Source organism: Thunnus thynnus, chromosome 7, assembly GCF_963924715.1.
Source record: "Thunnus thynnus chromosome 7, fThuThy2.1, whole genome shotgun sequence".
In the NCBI taxonomy this organism is placed as follows: Eukaryota; Metazoa; Chordata; class Actinopteri; order Scombriformes; family Scombridae; genus Thunnus; species Thunnus thynnus.
Genome location: NC_089523.1, coordinates 33,214,247 through 33,240,012, shown reverse-complemented (window position 1 = coordinate 33,240,012; position 25,766 = coordinate 33,214,247). Strand labels below are relative to the sequence as shown.

Here is a 25,766-nt window from a genome sequence, read left to right as displayed (position 1 = left end):
CCTTCTTTCCACATCTGTTTTTCACCTTTTTATTTTTTAAATTCTTTTTAATATGTTCTTCCACTTTACTGACCACAGATCATTATTTTTTAAATTATTTTAGGAATAGTGTATGAGGGGTACAACAGTGTATTTGTGTTTGTGTCTGTACAAATTATGTATTTAATCTTGTCTGTATGTCTTTCTGTATTTAGTTGTGTTCAAACACTTTAGTCCAAGACAAATTTTCCCTCTGAGACAATAAGTGTGTCTTATCTTATCTTCAGTGTGATCACTCAGTGGCTCTTAAAGTCTCACTGGAGTTGTGGTTGTTGAGTGATTGTTGTTTTATTTTGTAGTTTAGAGTCTCGTAAGTCTGTTGTACTTCAGCTCTGATATGTTCAACATGCAGAAAGAAGTGTAGCGGACATCTCTTTAAAGTGAGATACACAGATACACACACACAGATACACACACACACACACACACATGCACAGGCTCATTTCAGTGTGTGTGTGTGTTTGTGTGAGAAGCTGGTCGACGCCATGAGTACAATAGAAACAGCAGGACAACAGTGTGGTGCTATTGTGCGTCCGTGTGTGTCTGTCAAACACAATGTTGCATCTGTATACAGACACACACACACACACACACACACACACAGTGAGACCACACACAGCGTACTGGCCTACATACTGTTATGATGTGAGTTCACTGGTTCAGCGGAGGGAAGGAGGAAGAGGAACAGCTACAACTGACAACAGTCGTCTGACAGTCACCGTAAATACAGTTTCATGACGGCAGCTTTATATGTGATCAGCTGTGTTGACGGTAAAAAAAAATAATCGATCACAGAGGAGACATAAAGTTGTCTTGTTGTTTAACAGCATCTGACCAGCTTGACATCATAATATACATCTGAAAACTCAGATTTATGCACTCGGGAGAGTTTTCAAAAAAGCTTCATTTTTGGTCGAGAAAACAACAAATCAGTGTGGACGGAGGAGAGAAACTTCACATTTAAACTGTCCCATGTGGACTGTATCAGTGTCTAGAGCTGCAACCAGGGATTATTTTTCATTATTGATTAATCTGACAATTGTTTTCACAATTAATCAATCTATCATTTTGCCTAGAAAATGTCAGAAAATAGTGAAAAATGCCGTTATAACGTCTTCAAATGTCTTGTTTTATCCGATTAACAATCCAAAATCCAAATATAATCAGTTTACTATCATTTATGTCACAAACAGGCTTCATATCATCACATTTGAGAAGCTGAAACCAGCAAATGTTTGACATTGTTGCTTTAAAAATGACTAAAATTAGTTGCCTATTAATTTCCTGCTGATTGATTAATTGACTAATCACTGCAGCTCTATTAGTGTCTCTAGGGAAGGTGTGGTGATTTGAATATTACCTGCTGGTTTATTAATTAATAATGAACTCGCCTGTCATTTAAATACAGTTTTTTCCTTCTTCTACAAAAATGAAACATGCTAACACCAACATGTCGGCCTGTTTAGGAACCAGAAAGAAATAAAAGCATCAAAGAGAAGAAAACCTCATTAAAGCTGATCAGATGTGCTGCTGCTCTTCTTTCACACACGTTTTTTTTTACACCAGATTTGTTTACATTTTGTCAAAAAGTCTCGTCTGCTGAATCAGCTGTTAGCAGCTCCTGTCTGCAGTGTAACCATGGATGGACACACACACACACACACACACACACACACACACACACACACACACACACACACACACAGAGGACAGGAGGCGTCTGTGTGTCTCTTCTCTTAACAGCACTACTGGAAGTTTACACTCACTGTCACTGCGTTTATTTAGCCTCGACCGCTTGAGTGTGTGTGTGTGTGTGTGTGTGTGTCCTCGCTCCTGTGACAGTGTAAATGAATGTTCATGTCTGTGTGTGTGTGTGTGTGTGTGTGTGTGTGTGTGTGTGTGTGTGATATTCCATCTAACAATTTTCTGCCACCACCCTCCTAAACACAATGGGTGTGTGTGTGTTTCCTTCTCTGGGTCATTGGGGGCCTCTTGACATTGTCTTGTCTCAGACAGAAACAGTGGGCAGCAGCCATTGTGTTTGTGTGTGTGTTTGTGTGTGTGTGTGTGTGTGTGTGTGTGGGTTGTTCAGAATGGCATGACAATAATTCACTCATATGGCTCTTTGTGACATTTAAATCTTTTATTCAAACATCCGCCGCCGGCTCGGGAAAGTACGTCAACAAACCGTGAAACAACCTACAGCCGCAGGATTTCACTGCTTTTTCTTCTTCTTTACTCCAAATGTCAACTTGTCAAATCCATCCAGACATGTTGGAGCTGAATCACATCTGAAATATGAGAGTGGACAACACATGGAAACACCTTAGCAACCACCTTAGCAACCAAGGCTATGGAAGGGCATCGACGACGTCAGCTCGTCAGCAAGGTAGAAAAAAAAACGTTGCAAACGAAGCCGTTCAGCGCAGGTTGAAGCCCTGACCTTTGACTTACAGGCAGCATTTCTACACATGTTCACATCAAGTTTTGGAGCTTTGATCATGTTTAACATCAGACATCAGAACAGGAAATAAATAACAGAAAATCACAAAAAGTAGAATATGTCCCCTTGTAAGCATTTTGTCAGAAAACGGAGAAAAATGACCGTCTTGACATCCTGATACGAGTGTTGTGTTTCCAGATGAAGTTTATCCTGTAAGTGTTTCCACTCAAGGTATATTTATATACTATGAAAATGCAGTTTAACCAACTTCAGAGCAGACTGTAGTGACACTAAGGATTATTTATCTAGATGATCTGATCTGATAGATGTTAGAAACAAACGTAACCAGGAAGTTTATCAATGATGGCTTTAAAAATGTAAAGGTCCATATGAACCTTTCTCTGTATTATTGTTATACAGTTGATTCATGTGATCTTCCTTTGTAATACAGCTGATATTCGGCTTTATTCAAAGACTGGATGTTGTCCATGGATGCATCTTTGTGTGTAATATAACTGCACAACCAAAGCATCTCGTCTGTCATCGTACTTTAAACAGACACTCAGCTATAATCTGGGTGTCTGTTTGATGGATAGAAGATACAGAATAGACCTTGAAGATCTCTTGGAGTCAGTGTAAATGATTATATTTGGTCAAATAGAAGTGTGTGTGTTACATATAACCTTGCGTTTCTATACATTTGCGCTGTGGTTGCAGTCCTTGAAACCTGAAACAAACTAAACTGGATGAAGTTTATTTTATTTCCATAAATAATATCAATTATAGATTTCTGCCACTTCTCTCAGAGCTCAAACACTGACATGTTTGTGCATTTAGACACTAAAACATGAGAAAATATATAAGATGAGCTCCAGCTGCACTTAAACAGCTTTCATAGTTGGAAACATCTGCAGAACTTTAACAGAGTAAAATGTCACACTATGATAAGAACCCAGACAGCTATAGACAGAATCTGTCTATAGATACCAAACCCTGATAGAGTCTCAGTGTGAAGTTCACCACCAGATGAAGTTTTTTTATGTTCGGAGTCTTTACAGCTCGAGTTACGGAGGATATTATTTATTATTTCAGCTTGTTCAGGCGCCTCTGTGATTGTGTAATTTAAGAGCGAGAGAAATATTGTGAAGCCTCGACTCGAAGATCAGTCACTTCCTGTCGTGGATTCATTCTGATAAACACTTCGAGTCGACTGTCAGCGCTACGTTTTCATTCTGCCTATAGAGCTCTCTGACTCTGGTGGGACTCGAACCCGCAACCTTTGAATCCCTTTCCTCTGTGTTTGGCTAGAAGCCTCTCGCTTTCGAAAACGATCTGATGTCATCTGGACGGTTTGTCTCTCAGAACTCTCCCCTGTGTTTCTCTGAGCAGATACACGCTGCGAAATAAAACAAATTAATCCAATTTCTAATGTTTAGTGATCTCACTCCGAAAGATTAAAGATCATGTTTAAGCGTTATTGCCTCTTCTTTCCACTGAGTCAACATTTAACCTATAAAGTTTGACTCTAGTGGGACTCAAACCCACAACCTTTGAATCACTTCCTGAGTGTTTGGCGAGGAGCGCAGCTATGCTATGCGTTAGCGCCTGAGGGCACATCCATCTGCAGCCGGTCCTCAGAGTGCATCCAATGTTTCTCTGTGTGAATGTTGTTTCAGTTTGACTTCATACTGTTTGATATTTGCACCATATGTTAAACAGTTATAGCAGAGTGAGTCACTTATCGCCAGAGGTTATCTCTATTTATGGACCAGATTTGGTGACAATTGGACTAAAATTGTAGGAACAGTTCTGAAACTATTTTAAAAAGTTATTATTAATCATTTTTGGAAACTTATTTTAACCCTTTCATGCATAGTGGTCACTACAGTGGACAGATATTCAAAAGCCGTTTTCTTAGATATGCATGGGTTTTAATGGGTAGTTGCACACAGTGGACTCTAGTGTGTCGTCCCATACGCCGCCATCCATTGGCCAGCCTTTGTAAGTGCAACACAAATTTCTCAAAACCATGTAAGGCTGCATTCACACCAAATCAGGCGGTGCGGCGTTCAGTTGCAGGGTCGAGCGGAGGTGTGCTGGAGGGGTGTGGGCGTGTTTATTTGTGCTCTATAATGTAACTGCTGTGAAACAATCAGAAAATAATGTTTTATTGATCTGATTCACAGGCTTTCTTGCCACTAGTGCTCCCTCTCTTCATTCACTCTCTAGCTCGCTTGACCACAGCTGCTCTCTCTCTCTCTCTCTCTTTTTCTCTCGTCTTTTTTAAAATGAGTTGGGAAGCTGACAGCAACTTTACTAACGTCATCAAGTGAAGAGAAATGTCCTCCCCTCGTCCTAGTAACATCTTTGTTCTCCCTCATGACAGAGTTTACAACTCTTGTCAGTCTGATCTCCCGCTGTGATTGGCCACCGCAGCCTTCAGCCGCAGTGACGTCGGGTTACGTTTCTCCAAAAGTTGACTCTGGCCAAAATGGCCGCAGTCGAGCCGCACTACGTCCCATTCAAATGAATGGGACGACTGGCCGCACCACCTGATTTGGTGTGAATGCAGCCTAAAAGCTCAAAACCAAGATGGCCGCCTGCTGGCCGGAAATGCTCAACAGCTCAGGAACATCTCGCCAATCCTTCTATAGTAACAGACCCTTGCAGGTAAATAAAAGTTTTTTGTAGTGTTTTTATAAAAAATGAAGTTCAAATATTTTTTTTCATGCCTAAAGAGGAATAAAAACACTGGCTGAGGTTATCATAATTCATGCATGAAAGGGTTAAATATCAAACTTTTTTTCCCCTCTCTTTATTCTGACAGAAAGACACAAAAAGTTTATTTTATTTCTATAAATAGTCTGTCTTACATATTGATACCACTTCTCTCTGACGTCACACACTATGTTTCCATCCACCTGTTTTATTCGCATTTTCAATTTATGCATAAAAAACCTGAGTGAAATGCTGAAAATAAAAAAAAACAGTAGTTGTGTGGATAAAAATCAAAAGTAAACAGACTGAGTGAATAAATGATGACGTACATGAGTCATGTGACCTGTAACCTTCCTCACATTAACACATGAAACTAACAGAAATGTCATATTTTATATTGTTTTAACTTTGACTGTCGCTCTTTTAATGACGTCATCTCAAAATTCAAATAAGCTTTATTGTCATGACAGATCAGAAACCTACATCACCAAAGCAGAACAGAAAATCATAAACATTGACAGATGATTAATAATTATACAATAATATGTAAAAGGTCTTTTTTACATCTCATCGTGTCTTCTTCTTCTTCTTCTTCTGCAACGGTTTAATGGCACCGACTGGAGTTTATCTGCTAATATTTACACAACAGGAGTGGATGGAAACAAACATTCACTTGATATTCATACACAGACACAATGACTTTCACTGATAGATGTAAGATTAGTCCTTTTACCGTCTATCTGTTGTCTAAAACACTAAAGTGGGACTCGCTGCTATCAGAGCGTCTGCTGAGCGCTGTGTTTGATGTCAAATCATTGAATAAACCAGAATATGTGATGATAGTAAAGCTCGTCGAGTTGATGAACAGCCTGGGAGGCGACGCTGAGGGCTGAGACCCAGGAGGCCTCAGTGATCTCATATAAACATGAACCCCAATAGAAGCTGGAAAAATGTAAACACACATACACACAGATAATATAGCGTTGTTTCCCAGGCTGTGTGTGTTGTGATATTTTAGGACTCTGCAGACTCTACAGGCTCATTAAGGCACAAAGTATGACTAATAATTCAGATTATTTTGCATCAGAATCTCTTAATTACTGTCATCAATCTCTATTTTCGTGCGTGTGTTCGAACTCAAACGCGATGAATAAAACAGAGGAGGCAGCGAGCGTGACGTCGCCTCGTTGTCTCTGACCTCGTTATTCAGTTTTGAAGCCAGCAGGTTGTGTTTACAGCTGATCAGTTATTAATGATGGACGCAGGTTTGCATGCAGGTGGGTGATATCTCAACCAAAAGGTCGGTCTCTCTCACAGCCTCAGACTGGCTTTAAAGTTTTTAGCTGCTTAGTTTGAACATTTTGATGAGATTTAGGTCAGAATGAACCCGTTTAAAGGATCCGTGTCATCACAGACGATAATTCCCCGGAGGTGTTTCATCTTGCAGGCATTGTTCCTCTCTTAAAGATCTAGTGGGACTCAAAGCCACAACCTTTTGAATCACTTCTCTTGTGATCCTCTTTTGATGTGTGATCATACGCGCAATAAACTATGAAAACTTTGATCTCTTGCTGACAAGAAAGGGAACAGAGTTATGTTGCGGTTGAGCATTTTATAGGCAGGAGCTGTTGATCAGACACATTGTGTTGCACTCTGGTGGGACTTAAACCCACATCCTTTGAACGCCTCCTGCCTGTTTAGAGATACACTATCCATTGTGCCACAGAGCCACAAGTTAATGCGTGAGATTTTCTTTATTTGGATTGTATTTTAAAGAACTCAGTTGTGCTTTGACAGATATTAATCACAAGTGTCTTCTACTGTGTGCACACTGACAGACGTAGGTGTGCACAGCCTGTCAAGCTTTTAAACATCGACTCTGGTGGGACTCGAACCCACAACCTTTGAATCACTTCAGATGTGTTTTTCTAGAAGTCCAACGCGCTATCCATTGCGCCACAGAGCCTCTATTTTACTGCACTCTGATTCAGTTTACGTGGATTTATAGTCGATGTCAACGTAGATAACTGCACTTTAAAGTTTTGATTCACTAGCAAGGACCACACCATCAATGAGACACATTTGGATGATTTATTGAGGAAAACTATTGATATGAATAGTTCTTCCGGTTGCTGATTTGGCTGATTCAAGTCATTAACGGGGTCAACATGAAACGTTTCTTCCACTTTGCACCATAAACAGCAGCTAAGAGGCTCTGTGGCGCAATGGATAGCGCGTTGGACTTCTAGTCGAGCACAAGAGAAGTGATTCAAAGGTTGTGGGTTCGAGTCCCACCAGAGTCGAGCTTTATAGACAGCGTGATGTCTTAGTGGTGAGAGTTAAATAGACAGAGAGAGAAAAAGTACAACTACCTCACAATTGTACTGAGATACAGTTCTTTAAAAAAAAGTCTTCAGACTGGAGCCACATGTGCTCAACAGATAGTATATTCATAGGGAGGACTTAGGCTGCAATGAATAATTATCAATTAATCTGATAATTATTTCCTTGTTTTGTTCATAAAATTTCAGAAAAGACGTCCTCAAATGTCTTGTTTTGTCTGATCAACAATCCAAAACACAAAGAACTTCAGTTTATCGTCACGTCCGACACAAAAAACGCTTCAAATCATCACATTTAAGAAGCTGCAACCAGGAAATATGAAGCATTTCTGCCTTTAAAAAAAATGACAAAATCAATTATTTGATTATCAGAATAGTCTCGGGAGGACAGTCATCTAGAATCAGCCGTGGTGACAGGATGCTGTGACCTCTGACCTTTGACCCTTCGTACTGTTAATGTCGGTAATGTGGGATCTGAAGCTGACGTCGCCGTGGAGACGTGTGGAAATGAAACTGTCGGGTCAAAAGGTTTAACCGGAGACGGCTCTGTTTAATTTAATGTTGAAGTCTTCCTTCAGTCTGTGTGGTTGGCATGGCAACGAGATAATGCTTCAATAACACACACACACACACACACACACACACACACACACACACACACACTGACCCTGCTGTTGTGATGTAAGTGATAGCGTTGGTCTGCTGCCTTCGTCTGTCACTGGGGTGTGTGTGTGTGTGTGTGTGTGTGTGTGTGTGTGTGTGTGTGTGTGAGATGAGGTGTGTTTGAGGCGGATGCACCTGGAAATACCTTGGTAGGTGATGATGAGGTTGGCCAAATTACACACACACACACACACACACAAACTTGAGTGCGTTGTTTTCTCTCACCGCAGAGTGTTTTAAGTACTGACGGACATGTTAAAGACCTGTGTGTCTGTGTGTGTGTGTGTGTGTGTGTGTGTGTGTGTGTGTGTGTGTGTGTGTGTAGCCTCACTGTAACCTCAGACTTGGTTAACCACAACGTTGGACCTGATCCACCTCAACTTTGTTTTTTTTCTATAAATCCAGACTTTTCCTTCTTGAAGACATATTTTCTCCTTTAAGGCGTCTCCTCACTGTGATACTCTCCTTATCTCTCTCTACCTCCTCTACTGCTTCCAGCATTTTGAGAAAAAGAAATAAAGAAAAGGAAAAGCACCATTTAGACGAGAGACTCTCGACAGACAGTCTACGACCTGCAAGGCTCAGGTCATGTGACCAACGCAGACAGCTGAAGGTGACAGAAGGCTAGCAGGCTAGCTGTCAGTAGCGTTGCTAGCTTGTCTAGTTGTAGCCTGTAAAAGAAGTTTAACAGTAGAGAAAAACAAAACTTTTTATCTGTTTAGTTTTCACAAATTGTGTGATGTTTTTAACAGTTTAAACGTCGACCGTGAGTGTGTAGCAGCTAACCTTCCTCCAAAACCTGACATATTCATGACTGTGGTTGATCAGATTTTGAAAAACGCATTTAAGGATCCTTCAGTATTTCTGTATCAATTAACAGAACTTTCCTTCACTTGTGCAAAACCAGCTGTGAGCAGAATGATAACGAGGACACAGATCAACGTACGATGAGGCTTGTTTGAGTTCAGTCGCTACTTTCTGCTAAACTATAACGACTCTGGTGGGACTCGAACCCACAACCTTTGAATTACTCCTCTCATACTTAACTAGAAGTCCAACACGCTATCCATTGCGCCATAGAGCCACATGATGGTAAAGAGAATCTTGTATCTTATTAATGACGTCCATATTGGATGATTTTGCGACCTGAGATTTGCGTCCAATCCCAGCGTTCCCAGTGTGACTGCAGGACCTGTGTGTGTGTGTGTGTGTGTGTGTGTGTGTGTGTGTTATGCTGAGAGGTGTGAAGATGAATTTGCCTTTTTGGTTTTTAAATTTTATTTAAATACAAAGCAAACATCACAAATCATGATTACATAAAATTACACTAAAGCTAAACACACACACTCACACAAAGCAATGATATTATACATATACACACTTTCTACAGATAATTAAGCCACATATGATGTTCACAGACCAACACAAACATTATTGACTCAACTATACAGATCAATTAAATTAAACTTGTTCCCTTCATATGAAATTATTTCATAATTTTTTCACTTTTCTTGCTTCTTTTTAATAGCATTGTCTCACATGTTATTGTTTTAATGAGTAAATCTGAGATCTTATTTATCTAAACTAGATTTTAAATGATGTCGTGGACGTTTGTCTTTTTAATAAAACATATCTTCAATCTTTCCCTAATTTTAAGAGGTGCTGCAAAGTCTCATGGGAGTTGTAGTTGTCGATAGGAATGAGTTTCTATTGGTTAAATGACAGGAACATGATTTTATTTTACTGATTTGGAAGAGAAAATGAAGGAAAATGTTTACTGTAAACTTTTGTTAGAGCTACTTCTTTATGTGCCTTCAACCAACTCTACGTAATGTTGTTTACAGTGCAATTAAAGATCATAGTAAATATTTCAGAAGTTTTCCCTTTTAGTTTTTGTTCCAGTTAATTGGAAATTTGTTTCCAACTTCTGTAAAAGATGTTTAAAGCTGCAGCAGTGAGAAAATAAAAGAGAATCTGCAGGTGTTTCTACACACAGCGCAGGGATTTTAACTAGCAACCTGCAGACCTGCTCTGCATCTGGCTTGTATTACTGACACCCCCTCACCCACCCAGCCGCCCCCCCCCCCTCACCCACCCAGCCGCCCCCCCTCTGACCCACATCTCTCAGTCGTTCAGCAGACAGCTGCAGAAACACTTGTTTATGTATAACAGACTAATTGGGTCAACCTGTATGTTACTGTATCAATGACTTTGTAGGAGGCCGTCATCCTCCAGTGCACGCACACATGCACACATGCACACATGCACACACACACACACACACACACACACACACACACGGTTAAAAGAGCACATTCTTGTCTTGCAGCCAAACATTACACACGTCCTCACCCTTTTTACACAAGAGAAGACAGAATTCTTTTGTATGAAAAACGTCCTAAATGTTAAGTCTCTTTGTGCCTCCGCTGTGCTTTTATGTTGGCACTCGTTTTGGAGAAAGAAGAAGAAGAAGAAGAAGAAGAAGAAGAAGAAGAAAAGCAGCTACTGGGAAGTTGTTTAAAAGGATGAGACAGAGAGTCGTAGTGTTGAAGTGGAAGCTAACCAGGCGTTTTCTCATATTTATCTTCAGGTTTCTTTTTCTTCCTGTGACATCATCGCACCATGCCTGAGGGGTCACGGCGTGGCAGCCAGAGATCGCCTAGCAACACAGGTAAGAGTCTCCAATACAGAGATGTGTGCAGTGACACAGACTGCTGGACAGACAGAGGTTTTAGACAATGATCAAGTCTCAGACTACAGACTGATGTTAACAGGTGTTGTTGTTGCACTACCTTCTTGTTATTTATGGTTTCTCTTATGCACTTGTGCACTTCCAGTCATTTCTTACTTTGATAATAACACATTTGAATAAAACAATATTTTCTGTAGCGCTCACTGTCATTGCACGTGTACCTGGTCAGCTACTTGAGTCTCTGTCCGCTAACGTTTGATCGCCTAAATTGTGAGTCGCTTTGAATAAAAGCGCCAAATAACAAAATGTAAATGCATGTGAGTAGCAAAAAAGCGCAATAAAAAAAAATGGACTTTAATTTTACTTTCAGATAAATTGATTTGGCAGCAATAAATATCATATTTGATTCTGGGAACAAAGTTAATCTCCATAAAGGAAAAAGTGTGTGTCACATGATGCTGCAGTACCGAGTGTGGCCGCAATACCAGAATCTAACAAACATAAATTAAATGCAATAAAGAAAAATATTTTTTAAAGGGTTAAAAGTGTTGCAAGTTCTCAGGGAGCAGAAATCACGTCTCTCTATGTAGGTATGAAAATCAACCACATGCCATCATACGTATGTACCGCTGGTTGATGTCATAGACTGTATAAAATATGGACGTAGTTACCGTGACGTCACCCGTTGGTTTCTGAAGAGCGGTTTTGAAGCTCAAAGCGAGCCGCTCAGGCCGTCGCCATCTTGGCAGTACGTGACTCTGCTTAACTCCCAGCCAATCAAAAATGGGCAAAGAGGCGGGCTGAATGGCTGAAAGAAGCCACCTAGCGGCTGTCGGACCTGTCACTCAAAGCAGCCATGTCCTTCATTATGCAGAACTTTACGGCTTAACAAAATTTAAACGGGTGAGTTATAACAAAATTCACCCCCCGTACAGTTGTCATGAAAGAGGAAATTAGCTACAGAGACCAAAACCGTTGTTTGTACCAGACTGTAAACATGTTTATTTCTGCTGTAAAGTTGGACATTTTAACATGGGGGTCTATGGGGATTGACTCGCTTTTGGAGCCTCAAGTGGTCGTTCAAGGAATTGCAGTTTTTGGCTTCATTTTAAAGTCCTGGAGGTTGCCGCTTGGTTGATGTGAAATACATGCTGGGAGTTCCCCAAGAATCCTCGATAAAATGTGAGAACACTTCTGTCATTTGGACCAAACTCGTCTAAGTTTGGACTTTGAGTTGGAACATTACTAAATACTAAATTACAGTTTATAAAATTATTGGCATAAATCTGTTGGTAAACATCTTGGATCATTTCTTGTAAAATGGGAGCATCCACAACCAAGTCCAAATGAAGCTAATAACAGGCCACTGATGTGAGGCTCTGTGGCGCAATGGATAGCGCATTGGACTTCTAGAAAAGGTGAAGTGAAGTGATTCAAAGGTTGTGGGTTCGAGTCCCACCAGAGTCGAGCTTTAACAGGTGCCATTTATAAGACTACGCCCACTTTCCAACAACACACTTTTTAACTCATCCTGTTGGGAAAGTTTCTCTTAGATTCTATTAATTCAAGAAGAACAGAGTCTTCATCCTGGAAACCTTTACTGTAGTAAAAGTGAAGCACTTCCTCTCAGTTCTCGCTGTGTGTCTAAAAGCAAAGATGTCGTTTTCGCTCGTCATGAATTTATTTCCTCTGCGGCAGAAAAAATGTTCCACGAGCAGTTGGAGCTGGAACGCTCCAACACGACTGCCGGAGCTGATCGCGGCCACTCTACTTATGTATCCGATCCCACCGGGTGCACCGCGGCGCGTTTCAGAAGCGTCCCAGAAGCGGCTCTCCGCTCCGCTGCACTAAAGACAGGCACCTTGTCTATTTTTTACGGAGGCCGCGTCAAGCAGCACAGAGCAGATCGAGCTGGGCAGGAAGTCAGACACAGAAACAGCATTGAGTATCCGGTCAATTTTCAAAATAAAACACCCCGTGCAGACTCCTGGTCGTATATCAACAATAAACTCCATTAAAACAGACGAATAAAGAACCCATTTAACTACGTAGCCTACTTAACTACAGCAGAGGCACAAAAATCAAGGTGGAATCCCGGGGTAACAGACTCACCATTAAAAGACTGGAAGAAACTCACTAGCCTAGTGACATTAATGCTACAAACAACCCAGAATGCAACAGTTGTTGTGTCCTCAACTACATCACCACCCCCACCCTTACAAATGTAATTTCCCGAATAAAATATTGTCTTCTATTCTGGATAATTCGGTATTTAATGCAGTTTTGAATTGTTCATTAACAGCTCAGGTAGTTCGTTTAATTTTTCCTGAGAGGCTGCTGCTCATTAAAAGCCAATTTAATAAGATTTATTGTGTTTTGAGTCTCAGCTCTACTTTCACTCTGAGCTGTAACTTCCTGTCACCAAACCAGAGAGAGGCTGAGGCTATTATACACAACAATAACACACACACACACACACACACACACACACACACACACACAAGTTTTCACAGCTAAACTTGGTAGGACGTTGCACTGACTCCATTCATTTTGTACAGTCTAACTCTAACCTTAAACCAGGACTTCAGAAATGATGTTTTACCACATTAGGACTTACCATGAGGACTACTGGTCCCAATAAGGTCAGTGTTTATACCAGTTACAGTCCCAATAAGGATAGAAAAACGTGTACACACACACACACACAAATACACACAAACACCGAGAGGCTCAGTAATGATGTATAATTACACACAGCCACCATGCTGCTCTGCTGTTATATTGGCTTCCATAGTTAGCATTCACACACACACACACACACACACACACACACACACACACGTAGAAACATACCAGAACACAGCTACATTTCTGCACACAATGAAACTCTGCAATTATCGTAAATGCAAGAGATTTGTACACAAACATACACAATCTGTGCACACAACGCTGAGAGCTGCATTCATGCAGATCTGGCATGTATACACACACACACACACACACACACACACACACACACATATACACACAAACACACACACACACAAACACACACACACACCAATAATGTCAGTGTGTGCAGGAAGTTGTATGGTTTGTGGTGATAAAGTGTAGCGCTGAACAATGTTTCTCCCGTGACACACATACACAAATAAAATGCCACAGCAGATCGGTTGATTATAGCCATAGAAAAAGAACGAAGCAGAAAATAGAGAGAACGCCCAAGATAAGGCTGCAGAAAACTGGCCGAGACGAACGATAGAACAGAAACATAGAAACAGAGGAGGAGGAGGAGAGATGAAGAAGAGGGGGTTGTGTGTTCTTGTCTGTGATTGGCCGGTTTCTGAAGCTCTACCTGCTGTTATTAGTCTGATAACAAACAGTCTGTTAGAAATAAGAAGTTTCCATCACATTTCACTGACCAGAGTGGCTTTAATGCACATGTGCTGCTGTCATTTGAAGGTCTCAGCCCTTTTATTACAAACTAAACACGTTACGTCATCGGCAGTCGTTTCAAAAAAGTTTACCTCTAATTCTTAGATTGTTAACTTGTGGTGGGAAATGCTTTCAAGTCTGACATTCCCTTAAAAAACATGTGAACAACATGTGTTTGAATCATGTGACTTTTTTCACATGTGGAATATCTGAGATGCACATGGACGTACATGTGAAATCCATCATGTTAAATGCTGTTTTACATGTGAAGAACCACATGTTCCTGTAGTAGAACTTATTGGAAATTGTTGTTTTCACGTCACATTTTCACATTTCTTATTTCTTATATTTTGTTAAAAAACGTGCTTGAATTTGTCACATGTGAAATGTTGCTTAATGTGAATAAAAACGTGTGTCTATATTTTCCTACAAATAATATATTTTATACCGTTTCACGTTATTAATCACATTTGTCTTTATGTGAATTCACATTAGTTGTTTTCACATGTGAAATACCTAAAAAACATCTGCCTGAAGGTGAAACATATGAAATCTATAATTTCACGTACAATATATCACATTTCACATATGATATTATACTTGAAATGGTTGAATTCACATAATAATTTCACCTGTGAATTTTGTCACATGTTAAATGTCGTTTCACGTGTTATGAACCACAGATATATCAGGCTTTAATATACTTGTTAATAGTATTAATGTATTGTTTGTTTTGGTGTTTACATTAGAGGTTGGATACTCAACCCGGGTCGAGCTCGGTCTGGTTGACATGATGCTCCAAGTTTGTTTTGGTGAAAATAGTGTAAAAATAAATAAAAATGATGGACCTACTGTCTGTGTCGGGCTACTTCCTGTTTACTGCTGGGGTTTGTTATTTCTATGACAACGCATGAATGCAACACACAGGCTATTTCAGGTGGTAAATATTCATGCAGCCTTGGGAAGTTTAAAACTACTGAAAACAAGGGGAGCAACGGATCACGAAACTCACGGTTCGGCTCGTATCACGGATTTGAGTCACGGATCGGATCATTTTTCGGATCAGCAAAAAAAAAGGAGCTTTCCATAGCTTATATTCTGTAAAACGTTTACAGCAAGGAACTTTTTCCTGTGGTTTTAAATGAAAACAACATTCAAGATGTCCAATGTTTAAATAAAATCTTTAAATATATAGAATATTCAAAGCTTAATTGTTGTCAGGGGTTAACAGGGAAGCGGTAACCATGGTAACATAATTGCGTGACAGAGTAACACAAACTCAGTGCTTCAGCTTACATTAACTGTGTCGGACAGAAGTATGTTTACATGGGATTTGCTGATTAATTGAAAAGATTAACATCACCAGACTTACACTATAAAAACCCTCCGTCTCACTCGATATGTTTTCAGCTTGTTGATTTCTATAAAGATGAACCGAAAGCGACGCCTACTCAGCACGGAGGAAGTCAATTTACAGACCGATGGATGATTTAGACAATGATCAGTAAGGATGTGAAGTAAACACAAACAGTTTACAGTCAGAAAGAACTGTGATGTAAAATTAGCAGATTGTTTAAGGGAGTTCCCTGCTGACTAGAGGAATGAATGTAAACACAAGGAAACTGAGGATGTGTGTGTGTGTGTGTGTGCGTGTGTGTGTTCCCAGCCTTTGGCACACGACTATAAAGGGGTCAAAGGTCATGCGGGGCGGGCTGTAACATCAGTCCGCAGTACTGTAAATGACGACGTGAGAAGACTCGCTTCCTGTCTCTGTCAACATGTCACTTTATCTCTGCTGCAGTCTGAAACCTTCACTTTCCAAAACACACACACACACACACACACACACACACACACGCACGCACGCACACACACACACACACACACACACACACACACACGCACACACGCACACACACACAAACAAGAAGCATTTTCCTAACTTCGCTTTCCTGGATTTCTCTGTTTAATTTATGTTTTTTTTCCCAACAACAACAACAACAAACATTATAAAAATATAAAGAGATCACTGGAGAACTTATATAAGTGTGCAGTCGGTCAGATTTTCTCTGTCGACAGGTTTAATATTTCATGATTGTCTCATTTCTAAACACGCGTGTTTTAGTTTCTCCACAGGAGGAGGTCGAGATGTAATGTTGACTTTGAGCCTAAAGTCACATTCCCACTATTTAAACATCTGGTTTAAGGTTACATTCCCCCCTATTTAAACATTCGGTGTAGAGTTTCATCGCTCCCTGCTTCCTGCCACTCTCCTATCCCCTTATCTTCACACTGATTGGCTCTGGGGCTTGAATGCAGTTTTACCCAACACATTCTTTCTCTATTGTTGGTCCGCCACTGGGCTTCACACTGATATATCAAGACAACTATCTGATGAATTTGCTGTGAAATTTGGTTCACATGTTCAAAGTTTCTGGAGGAGAAATTCTAGAGACTTTGATGATCCTCTGACCTTCCTTTTAGCGCCACCAACAGGTCAAAAATTTGAATTGGCACCAAATTATTTACAGATTCAGATTCATGTTCCTCAGAGGATGAACTGTAAAAACTTTGATCTACTGATTTTTTTCATCTAGCGCCATCATCAGGTCCAAATACTTTGTTTTATGACCAAATACATGCAAAATTATGACACAGCACTAATTGATATTAGCATGCTAGCATCCTCTGTAAGTTTCAGGTGTCGTTAGCTAACTACTCAGACATGTCATTGAATTAAAGAACTTCAGTTCCACAAGTGGATAATAATTTTTTATTGAACATTAAGCATAATAGATGAAAATGTGATGAAAAGTCTTTGGCGATTAGATCACATCGTGATGTCATCATCGTTTATAAAGGGGGGGAAGTGAAGGCCGGAGTAGAATAAGATATCCCCCAGACGGAGTTTAGACACTGGTGGTGGGTGATGAATAAGGGAATGATGAGAAGAGGAGCCGCTTCTGGTGATCTCAGACCTGGACCCGCTGACGGGGATGAAGTGGGGGGGGAGGGGGTGAACGGGGGGGGAGGGAGGGAGGGAGGAGGGTCATGGCGGCGATTCACACTGATACGACAGCAACAGAGAGATGAACGGATTTAGAGTTTGGCAGCTAACACATGATAAGCCTGATAGAGTTCATGCTGATCTTTTAAACCAAGAGTGACGCACCAGATCCTGATCGGCCGATATGAGAGCAGGAGGAGCCGGGGGGGGCGGGGGTGGGCGGGGGGTTGAATGAATAATAGTCTGCTTGAACTTACACTAAGCTCCGTTAATGTTGGAGAAAATCACTCCCAAAAGAAGAACCGAAGTGAAAGTAAGAGCAGAGCTTAGCTAATGAGAATGTTCTGTAATCAATCCAAACATATTTATACAACCCCACGTAACCCCCCCGGCTCTTAATGTGTGAATGTGTGTGTGTGTGTACAGAGAGAAAAAAGAGACATAGACAGCGAGCGCACACATACACAACTGTTTATTTTGGCTGTCTGATAAAAAAATGTCCCAACCAAACCAAAGTTGAAACCAAATCTCCGCCGAAGGCCTGACAGGTGTTGGGTCGACGCTCGATTAGCATCCAATAACAACAAGTTACTGCATCCACGGAGGAGTTTTATCAAGTGTTTGGACAAACATACTGACTGTTCACATAACTCACTTATATCAGAATATTTAATTATTTCCAGGAAAAGTAAAAAAGAAAAAGATCTCCCGAGGGTTTAGTGAATAGTTTGGAAGGTAGACTGTTTTTGCCCTGAATCAGCTGTCAGGTTGTATTCCTCCCGTCAGAGTCCATGAATCATGAAACAGTTGTCAGGTTGGCTCAGTTTGAGGAGGAAGGTTAGAAATGTTTTTTGCTGAGTTTGGATTGTTGGAGCTTGTTGTCGGGGGGGGGGGGGGGGGGGGGGCAGCCTGAGAAGACAACCTCAGGGGGGGAAACGAACATATTTGCAGGAAAGTTGGCCGTGTCAAGAACGATTTTCTGTAATTATACGTGTGTGTGTGTGTGTAACATTTAAATGTGGCGTATCATCCAAATAGTTTATAATCCCAGTGCAAGCATGGCCAGCTAGTCTCAGCCATTTAAATATCTTCTTCTTCTTCTCAGCAGGTTTACAGTATGTGAGGCTGGACCATTAATTGTTTTTAGATCAGAAAACATCATCTGAAGGAGTGCAATTTCCAGTTTAAGATTTTAATTATAACCCACATAATTAAGAGTGTCTTAACGAGCTGTAGAAAGGGAAAGTTTAAGCTGGCGGCCGTTGATTTTACTGGAATGACACCTGTTGCAGGTGAATGTACTCGGCTGTAGTTTTCATTCTGTGAGTTGTCTGCATGTCTGTGTGATTTTGTGGAAGAAACATCATCATTTTTTATGTTTGTATGTCTTTTTCTACATAAATGATCCAGTCGAAAAGAAGAAACCGTTGGGGAAGCTCACATAGACAGCTTTAATTGTGTCTTTTTATCATTTATTAAGTATATCATAAATACATCTGTAGTTGAATTGAAAGAAAAATAATCCCAATATTGGAGAAAAATTGCAATTAGATATTTTCAACCTTCTGTTCATGCATCAGTCTGTTCTGTAAAGTTTCGTTCTTTTCTTGGAAACTTCGGCGAAGCTCCAACATGTTGCATCATCATCATCATCGTCGTCGAAGCCATAATGACAATGAGGAGCTGCTCTGCCAGCTGTTATTACTGTAATCACACACACGCTGGAATCCACTAAACCTTATAGTTTCACAGCATGTGTTTACAGGGAAATTCCACCTTAAAACAGCATTCAAACAGCTCACTGCTTCCACACAGAGTTGTGTTTATCAGAACATGCAGGTTTGATATGATGTAATGAGGATTTTAAATGATTAAGAAGCATTTTTTTTACTTACTTACCCTTTAAGTACTACCTCGACCCTTTTTAATTTTGCCCTCGTGATCATTTTGTGTCTGTAAACGTGACTTTTGCTCTCATTGTGTTTTTCGGGTGGATGTCAGCCTCTCAGAGTTATGCAACGCGGAGACAGAGACGTGTGTTCCCCCCTGAAAATGGAGTTAAAGGTTCATGTTGCTGTCAGACTTTACAACACTGGAACAAGAAAATTAGCAGGCGGCGTCGTGTTTGAAGACTGTCCACGTGTTGGAGGACAGTGGGAGGGACGGGCAGGGGAGTTCCTCATGGAACGTTTTGGGGTCCTTTACAGTTGTGTTCTTGATGTGTATTTACTGCTCAACTATTAGTACATCACAGGTTGTCAAATGTAGGTTACAGGTGTGAATCATGTACTATGATTTCTGAGATTTACATAGATATCACAGTTTTTGGATATCAGTGCTGCAAGAAGTATTCAGAGCCTTCAGTTAAAGGTGCAGTGTGCAGGATTTAGATGGCAACAAACTGAATGGAAACCACTGGTTTCATCTTTAACAATGTGTTGTATTTTAAAAGCTTGTTATATTATCCATTGTGTCAAATCTTCATCTGAAAAGTAACTAAAGCTGTCAAATAAATGTAGTGGAGTAGAAAGTACAATATTTCCCTCTGAAATGTAGTGGAGTGGAAGTACCTCAAAATTATACTGAAGTACAGTACTTGAGTAAATGTACTTAGTTACTTTCCACCACTGCTGGATATGGAGCAGACAGGAAGATGTTAAATTATACAGTATGTGTTGGTTTAAGGGAGAAGGATTAAAGACAACAGTCTGTTAACATGAATTTGTTTAACACTTGTCTTTACTATACGATGTTATATCAGCATTCATTTATTGGTATTTACATTACAGTTGGTTTAAGGTTATTGTCATTAAACAATACAGGATCCCTGATGATGTTGCATCATGCATAAGAATCTAAACATCTAACACTTTTGCAGAACACTACCCATACACACAATAAAAAAGAGACGATATCTCTGGTTCTGCTGCATAGATTTTGATCAGTTGTGTCAGTGGTGTGGGGGTGAAATCTGTGGAGGACTCTTTAAGTTTAGCGTGAGTCTCCAGAGAATGAATGTAAGTCAATGCAACGTCCTCCTAAGTGATAGAAACAGGTTTGCTTGAGTGTACGTTTAAGAGAAAAAGAAGAGAGAGAGAGAGATAGGTTGAAAAAATGTGTCAAACAAACCACATCCTGCATTTTAAATCAGGTGTATGCACACACACATACACACACACACACACACACACAGAAAACCAATAACAGGAAATCGAACATGTTGTTTTCAGTTTGAGTGTCACAGACAGAATTCAGTTCAAATTCACATTTTGAGAATTTTAACAGCATGTTGGCCAACTGACACTCACACACGGACAGACAGGAACCCTGCAAACTGTAAGTCACTCTTCCTCTGACATGCATCTAATGATTGTATGTATTTGTGTTTTATTCTGTGTGCAGCTGAGATGGAGCCGATCAGTCCTGATACGTTAGTTTTGATCGGTTTGGTTCGATGATGTTTTATATTTGAATTTATTTATGACTCGCAGAGAGATTCACGTTGCTGGAAGTGTGTTTTTTTTCTGCTGTGCTGAAGTCTCTTCCTCCTTTGTTCAAAGCAAAAGTACCCAAAATATTCAGATATGGATTTATTGACTTTTATGGAGCAATAAGTTATCAATCTGATTTATTGTTTGTCCGTCGAGGTGTGGGCTTTTCAGTCGAGCTAGTAGTTCAGCTTTAGCTTTAATTCATGGATTGCCTCGTATACTTTATGAATGACTGAGATCTATCATTCAGTTAATCGATTGAAACTGTGTTTCCGTTTCAGTGTTTGTGGTTCTTTCTTTCTGACTTCATCTTTTAGTCCCTCCGTGCTACTTCCACCCTCAGCTTCCTCTTTCAGGCTGTCTGTCCGTTTGCTTACACGTAATAATATCTGGATTTTTTTTCAATCTGTTTTTTTGATCAGAGTCTGGATCTGCTTCAGTCTTTCTCTCAACTGCTCAGTCACTTGTGAACAGTTCTCTCTGTTAGCTGATATGATGATGATGATGATGATGATGATGATGTGATGAGGTCAGCACTGTTTATAATATCCTGAGGATGAAGTCATGGTGGTTTTTGTGTTGGAGTGAAGCCAGACCTGATAAGAGGCAGAGGGAGGGAGAGAGGAGGGGATTATGAGTGAGAGAAAATTGCGGTGATCTCAGCAGGGATAAGGAAAGAGACTGTTAAGCCTCTTTCAGACGTGCACCTCGTTACGTAAATGTTCTGCCAATTTTACATATCGCTGAATGATACCCTCTGAATGAGGGAACTTTAAAGGACGCTCATTTCCAGCTCTATATTTATATTCTGGAGCTCTACTGGAATATATTTACATGATTTCCAGTTAAAAAAAACTCCTTATTTATCTTCTACTGGTCCTTTATGCAGCCCCTCAGTTCAGCCTCTGTCTGAAACAGGCCGTTTTTAGCTCCTGTCTCTTTAAGCCCCGCCCTCCTGATGAGCTTGCTCTGTTCTGATTGGTCAGCTTCAGGAAGCTTCCTACGTAAACAAGCTACAGTGGCAGACAAGGACAACAACCTTAGCGACAGCCTTAGCAACCGAGGCTACAGAACAGACGGCTGTTTATGGGCGTGTGCCACGAACTGTCAGAACAGGATATAGATAACAGAAAACCACAAAATGCATCATAAGGTAAAGCTGAATATGCAGCAAAAAACTTAACATGCGGTATGTTTGTGCAGATGACAGATGAGCAAGTCAGCCACGGAAAACCAGAGAAGAAGAAGTGGTGTGCTGTTCCTGTTTCTGCAGCGACTTCCTTACATTTAGTTTATTGCAGCAGAGTCCAACAGTTTGAGCAGAGAAAGGCGGTCGATAACTAGTAGACAATAAAGAGACTCGCATGAAGCCGTCCGCCATTACTGTCGTTGTGTTTCTTCTTCTTCCTCTTCCAGTGAAACACCGCGCTACTGCTACCGTCTGTTTCAGCAGCGATATGACAGCGTTCCTCCGTTTTTTCCCCCCGAACACACTACAACACCGAGCTGGTGTTTTCACATTTACACACTCTGGAGGATGTTTTGGAAAAGTTTTCAGGGGACGGAGGAACAAAACGAAGAGAGAAAACTATGTGTTTATCAGTTTTGGTGGTTTAGTGTGGACATGGTTTTAATTTCTCTATTGTGTACTGGTAGTAAATTCCATTCATTCCATTCAAATGAGTCCCAGTTTAACGTGCTGACATTTTTAACTCAGACCATAAGTTATTAACTAACACCACCGCACCGGTCAAGAAAGCACAGCGACGCTGAAGAAAGCGTCTAACACACTGCGTCTCTGTGAGGAAAGCTCTTCACAGGGGGTCGTCTCCAGCAAACAGAAGATCACTGGGATGCTGCTCCCAGTCCTGGAGGGGGGACATCTACACCGCCTCAGAGAAGCTACCGGCGTCTGTAAGGACTCCACACGCTCATATCATCGTCTGTTTGAGCTCCTTCCATCTGGCAGACGTTATGAGACCTTCCACGCCTACACCTCCAGACTGAGAAACAGCTTTTTCCCCCAGAGCTGCTCTGAATCAGTAAACCCCCCATGATGCCGCACAGACACGCACGTACTGCACTATGCCACCAAATAAGCCACACAGGAGTCCATTCTTCCATTCTTTATTACTGTCTGATATCTGTATCTGACAGCTGCTGTAAATAATGACCTCAGTGTACAGTGACTAACACGTTGTGTTTTTATGAACACTCTGTATCTACATTTCTGTTCTGGTTTGGTTTTGGTTTGAGTTGTTGTATTAATCATGACTGCCGGGCGTTGTTCGTCACTTTATTGCTCTTTTATCTTATCTGTTGTTCTAGTTTTACTTTCTTTATTGTTTTACGGGAGTTGCAAACAATAAAGCTATTCTCTTCTATTCTATTAAGCAGCTTAATTCTATATTTCATCTAATAAACGACCAGGGTCGGTTTAAATGGTGAAGAGGCGGGTTGAGAGTCTGTAACCGTCGTGTCTGAAAAGCAGCTGCGAGGAACCGAAACACAGATTCTTCCGTCTGAATGACTGAAAGCCAGATGAAACGGCGATAAACGACGAGACGGGTCAATTACAACTATTGAGATCTGTATCAGTCAGTGAAGAGAGAGAGAGAGAGAGAGAGAGAGAGAGAGAGAGAGAGAGAGACAGGAATCATGAATGAAGACGGTTAGACAAACACACACACACATCCTGACTGACTGACTCACTCTTTTGCTGCAAAGTCAACTGAAGCCTTTGTGAATGCCATGTCTAAATAAGGCTGTAACTGCTGCTGCTCAGTGTGTGTGTGTGTGTGTGTGTGTGTGTGTGTGTGTGTGTGTGTGTGTGTGAATGGATATTACTCATCTTGTGGGGTCATGAATCTCTTCATACGGTATTGAAACAATGTGGGGACGGCCCCATTTTTTAAGAGGAAAAAAATGCAAGTTTCCATAAAGTCAATCATTACAATTTTTAGGGTTAAGATTTGTTTTTGCGGTTGTGGTTATGGTTACTGGGTCCGTAGGGTCTGTGTGGGAGCGGCGCTCTTTAGCAAAGGTGGGAAAATTAACCAGAAGATAATTTCTTAGACAAACTGACATCCTTGAAGTATTTTCTTTTAGTGAAACTGAAACTTGTTCTTGCAAAACACTTCTGACAAAGCATGAATCTCATCTTTGTGCAACAAGTTAGTAAGTTTCTATGCAGCGAGCTCGTTACTGCCCCCCTGTGGCCAGACTGCAGGTACGGCAGAAAACAGACCTGCATTGAAACAACGCAGGAGGCTGCATTGATGGTGTTGCTTCAGGTACCGGCGAGACATAATAAAATACAATCCAGGAAGACCAGTTGGATTACTGTAACAGAAGTCAGGACGTCACATCAAGGTTTTAAACGTTTATTGTAACCACATGTGTTTGAGTTTGTCGGCTTTAGAGGAAGTTCTGAACCAGTGTAGCAGCGAGGATGCAGAACTTTATATAGACCGCCTATTGAGAGAGGCAGGTTGTGTGACCATGACCATGAACATGATTGGAGGGTGTATGGAACACGCCTGAACTACCGCAAGGCTCCATTTATGCATTTAAAGGCTTCTCAGATACCAAAATGCTGCACAGTGGCGTTCATGCCCACAGACGGGATTTTACAACTCTGGAACGTTACCACAGCAACTACTTTCATCTTTCATTGCGACGATTGTGACGTAAACATTAGAAATACTCACGTACAGCTTCACATTACTAAGAATCCAGTGCATCGCCAGACTGATACCATTCAAATTAATGAGGGTGTTGCGTTTATTCATGCACCCTTTTAATTGCAGTCACACTTGGTGTTTTCCCCCGTCGGCCACTAGAGGCAGCAATGAGTCAGTTCCACACTTGAAACAAACTTCGACGCACTAGGGGTGTGCCCGAATACAAATACGTTCTTCGGCAAAGCACAAAGTGTGGTTTCTTTTACGAATATTTGTTTCATACAAATATTTTAAAATTATTTGTTTTCAGGAAAAAAAAAAAAACCATGTTAAATACCAGAGTGCAGGTCGGTTACATCGCTGTCTCTGCTGTGACGTCTATCAGCAGGTCTCAGCGAGGGGAGTCACATCCACCTGCTACATGACGCACATTTCCTTAGTTGGACATCACTCCCGGAGTTGGGGGTGTTCCCCAGAGAGAAATCACTTTAATTTTCTAAAATTAAAAGCGTAATAAAAACAAAAACAGGATTTTTAAGCCTCTTTCCACTTTTATTTGAATACAAATACAAATAATTTTGCTGCCTCAACAAATACAAATACAAATACAAATACTGGTCTCTCTGCACATCCCTACGATGCACAAAGACTAGAACTGGCGTATTTGAGGGAACCCTACCTCACTACCCTCCTCTTTCAACTTCCAACAACAAATTATTAAATTAATAATTAGTTATTTTGCACTAAAATTTTACCCCTTTTGCGTCAATATTAACACTAACACAACATCGAGTTAACTTTACCCAGTAGCACTCTGTCATTTTGAGCCAGCGTTACACACAACAAGCTTTAAAAGCTAAAAACTGTCACAAATGTGTTGTTAGCAAGTTATTAACAATCAATAACAAACTGTAACATGTCAGTTTAAAAAGAGTAGATTATAACAAGCTTTAGTTTGGGTAAATAACCCAACAGTAAAATTAAAAAAAATAACACTAAAGGTCTTTGCACACCAATTACTATTACTATAATCGTTGCGAAAATTTGCAATACGAGACAAAATGGGACTCATCAAGCAGTGAGGATGATTTTGTGGTCCTCTAAATTCTTGAAAGAAAAAGAAAGAACCACACAGTAAAAAAAAAGACCAACAATGTCCACGATCTGATTGATCCTGAACAGCAGCTGGCTGATCACCTTTGATCACACCTGATCACAGGTGATCACAGGTGATCACAGGTGATCAGCCTTTC

At 40.6% G+C, this 25,766-nt stretch overlaps 1 protein-coding gene and 4 non-coding genes across 12 annotated transcripts in view; 3 read left to right on the top strand and 2 right to left on the bottom strand.

Annotated features, from left to right (window-relative positions):
- plekhg2 (pleckstrin homology domain containing, family G (with RhoGef domain) member 2) overlaps positions 1-25,766 on the top strand; it is a 126,159-nt gene that overhangs the window by 14,505 nt on the left and 85,888 nt on the right. For 7 of the 8 annotated variants that reach the window (XM_067595578.1, XM_067595577.1, XM_067595576.1 and 4 more), the window contains exon 2: positions 10,796-10,876. In XM_067595578.1, coding sequence (XP_067451679.1) covers positions 10,828-10,876 — 49 coding nt within the window. In that variant the 5' untranslated portion in view covers positions 10,796-10,827. Of the gene's footprint in view, positions 1-10,795; positions 10,877-20,531; positions 20,676-25,766 lie in introns of those variants that run through there. The other variant, XM_067595579.1, reaches the window with a different exon arrangement.
- trnar-ucu (transfer RNA arginine (anticodon UCU)) lies at positions 7,075-7,166 on the bottom strand. The gene is given in 2 exon segments: positions 7,075-7,110; positions 7,130-7,166. It is a non-coding gene; the product is annotated as a tRNA-Arg (tRNA).
- On the top strand, positions 7,412-7,503 carry trnar-ucu (transfer RNA arginine (anticodon UCU)). The gene is given in 2 exon segments: positions 7,412-7,448; positions 7,468-7,503. It is a non-coding gene; the product is annotated as a tRNA-Arg (tRNA).
- On the bottom strand, positions 9,198-9,289 carry trnar-ucu (transfer RNA arginine (anticodon UCU)). The gene is given in 2 exon segments: positions 9,198-9,233; positions 9,253-9,289. It is a non-coding gene; the product is annotated as a tRNA-Arg (tRNA).
- Positions 12,273-12,364, top strand: trnar-ucu (transfer RNA arginine (anticodon UCU)). Its single transcript is given in 2 exon segments — positions 12,273-12,309; positions 12,329-12,364. It is a non-coding gene; the product is annotated as a tRNA-Arg (tRNA).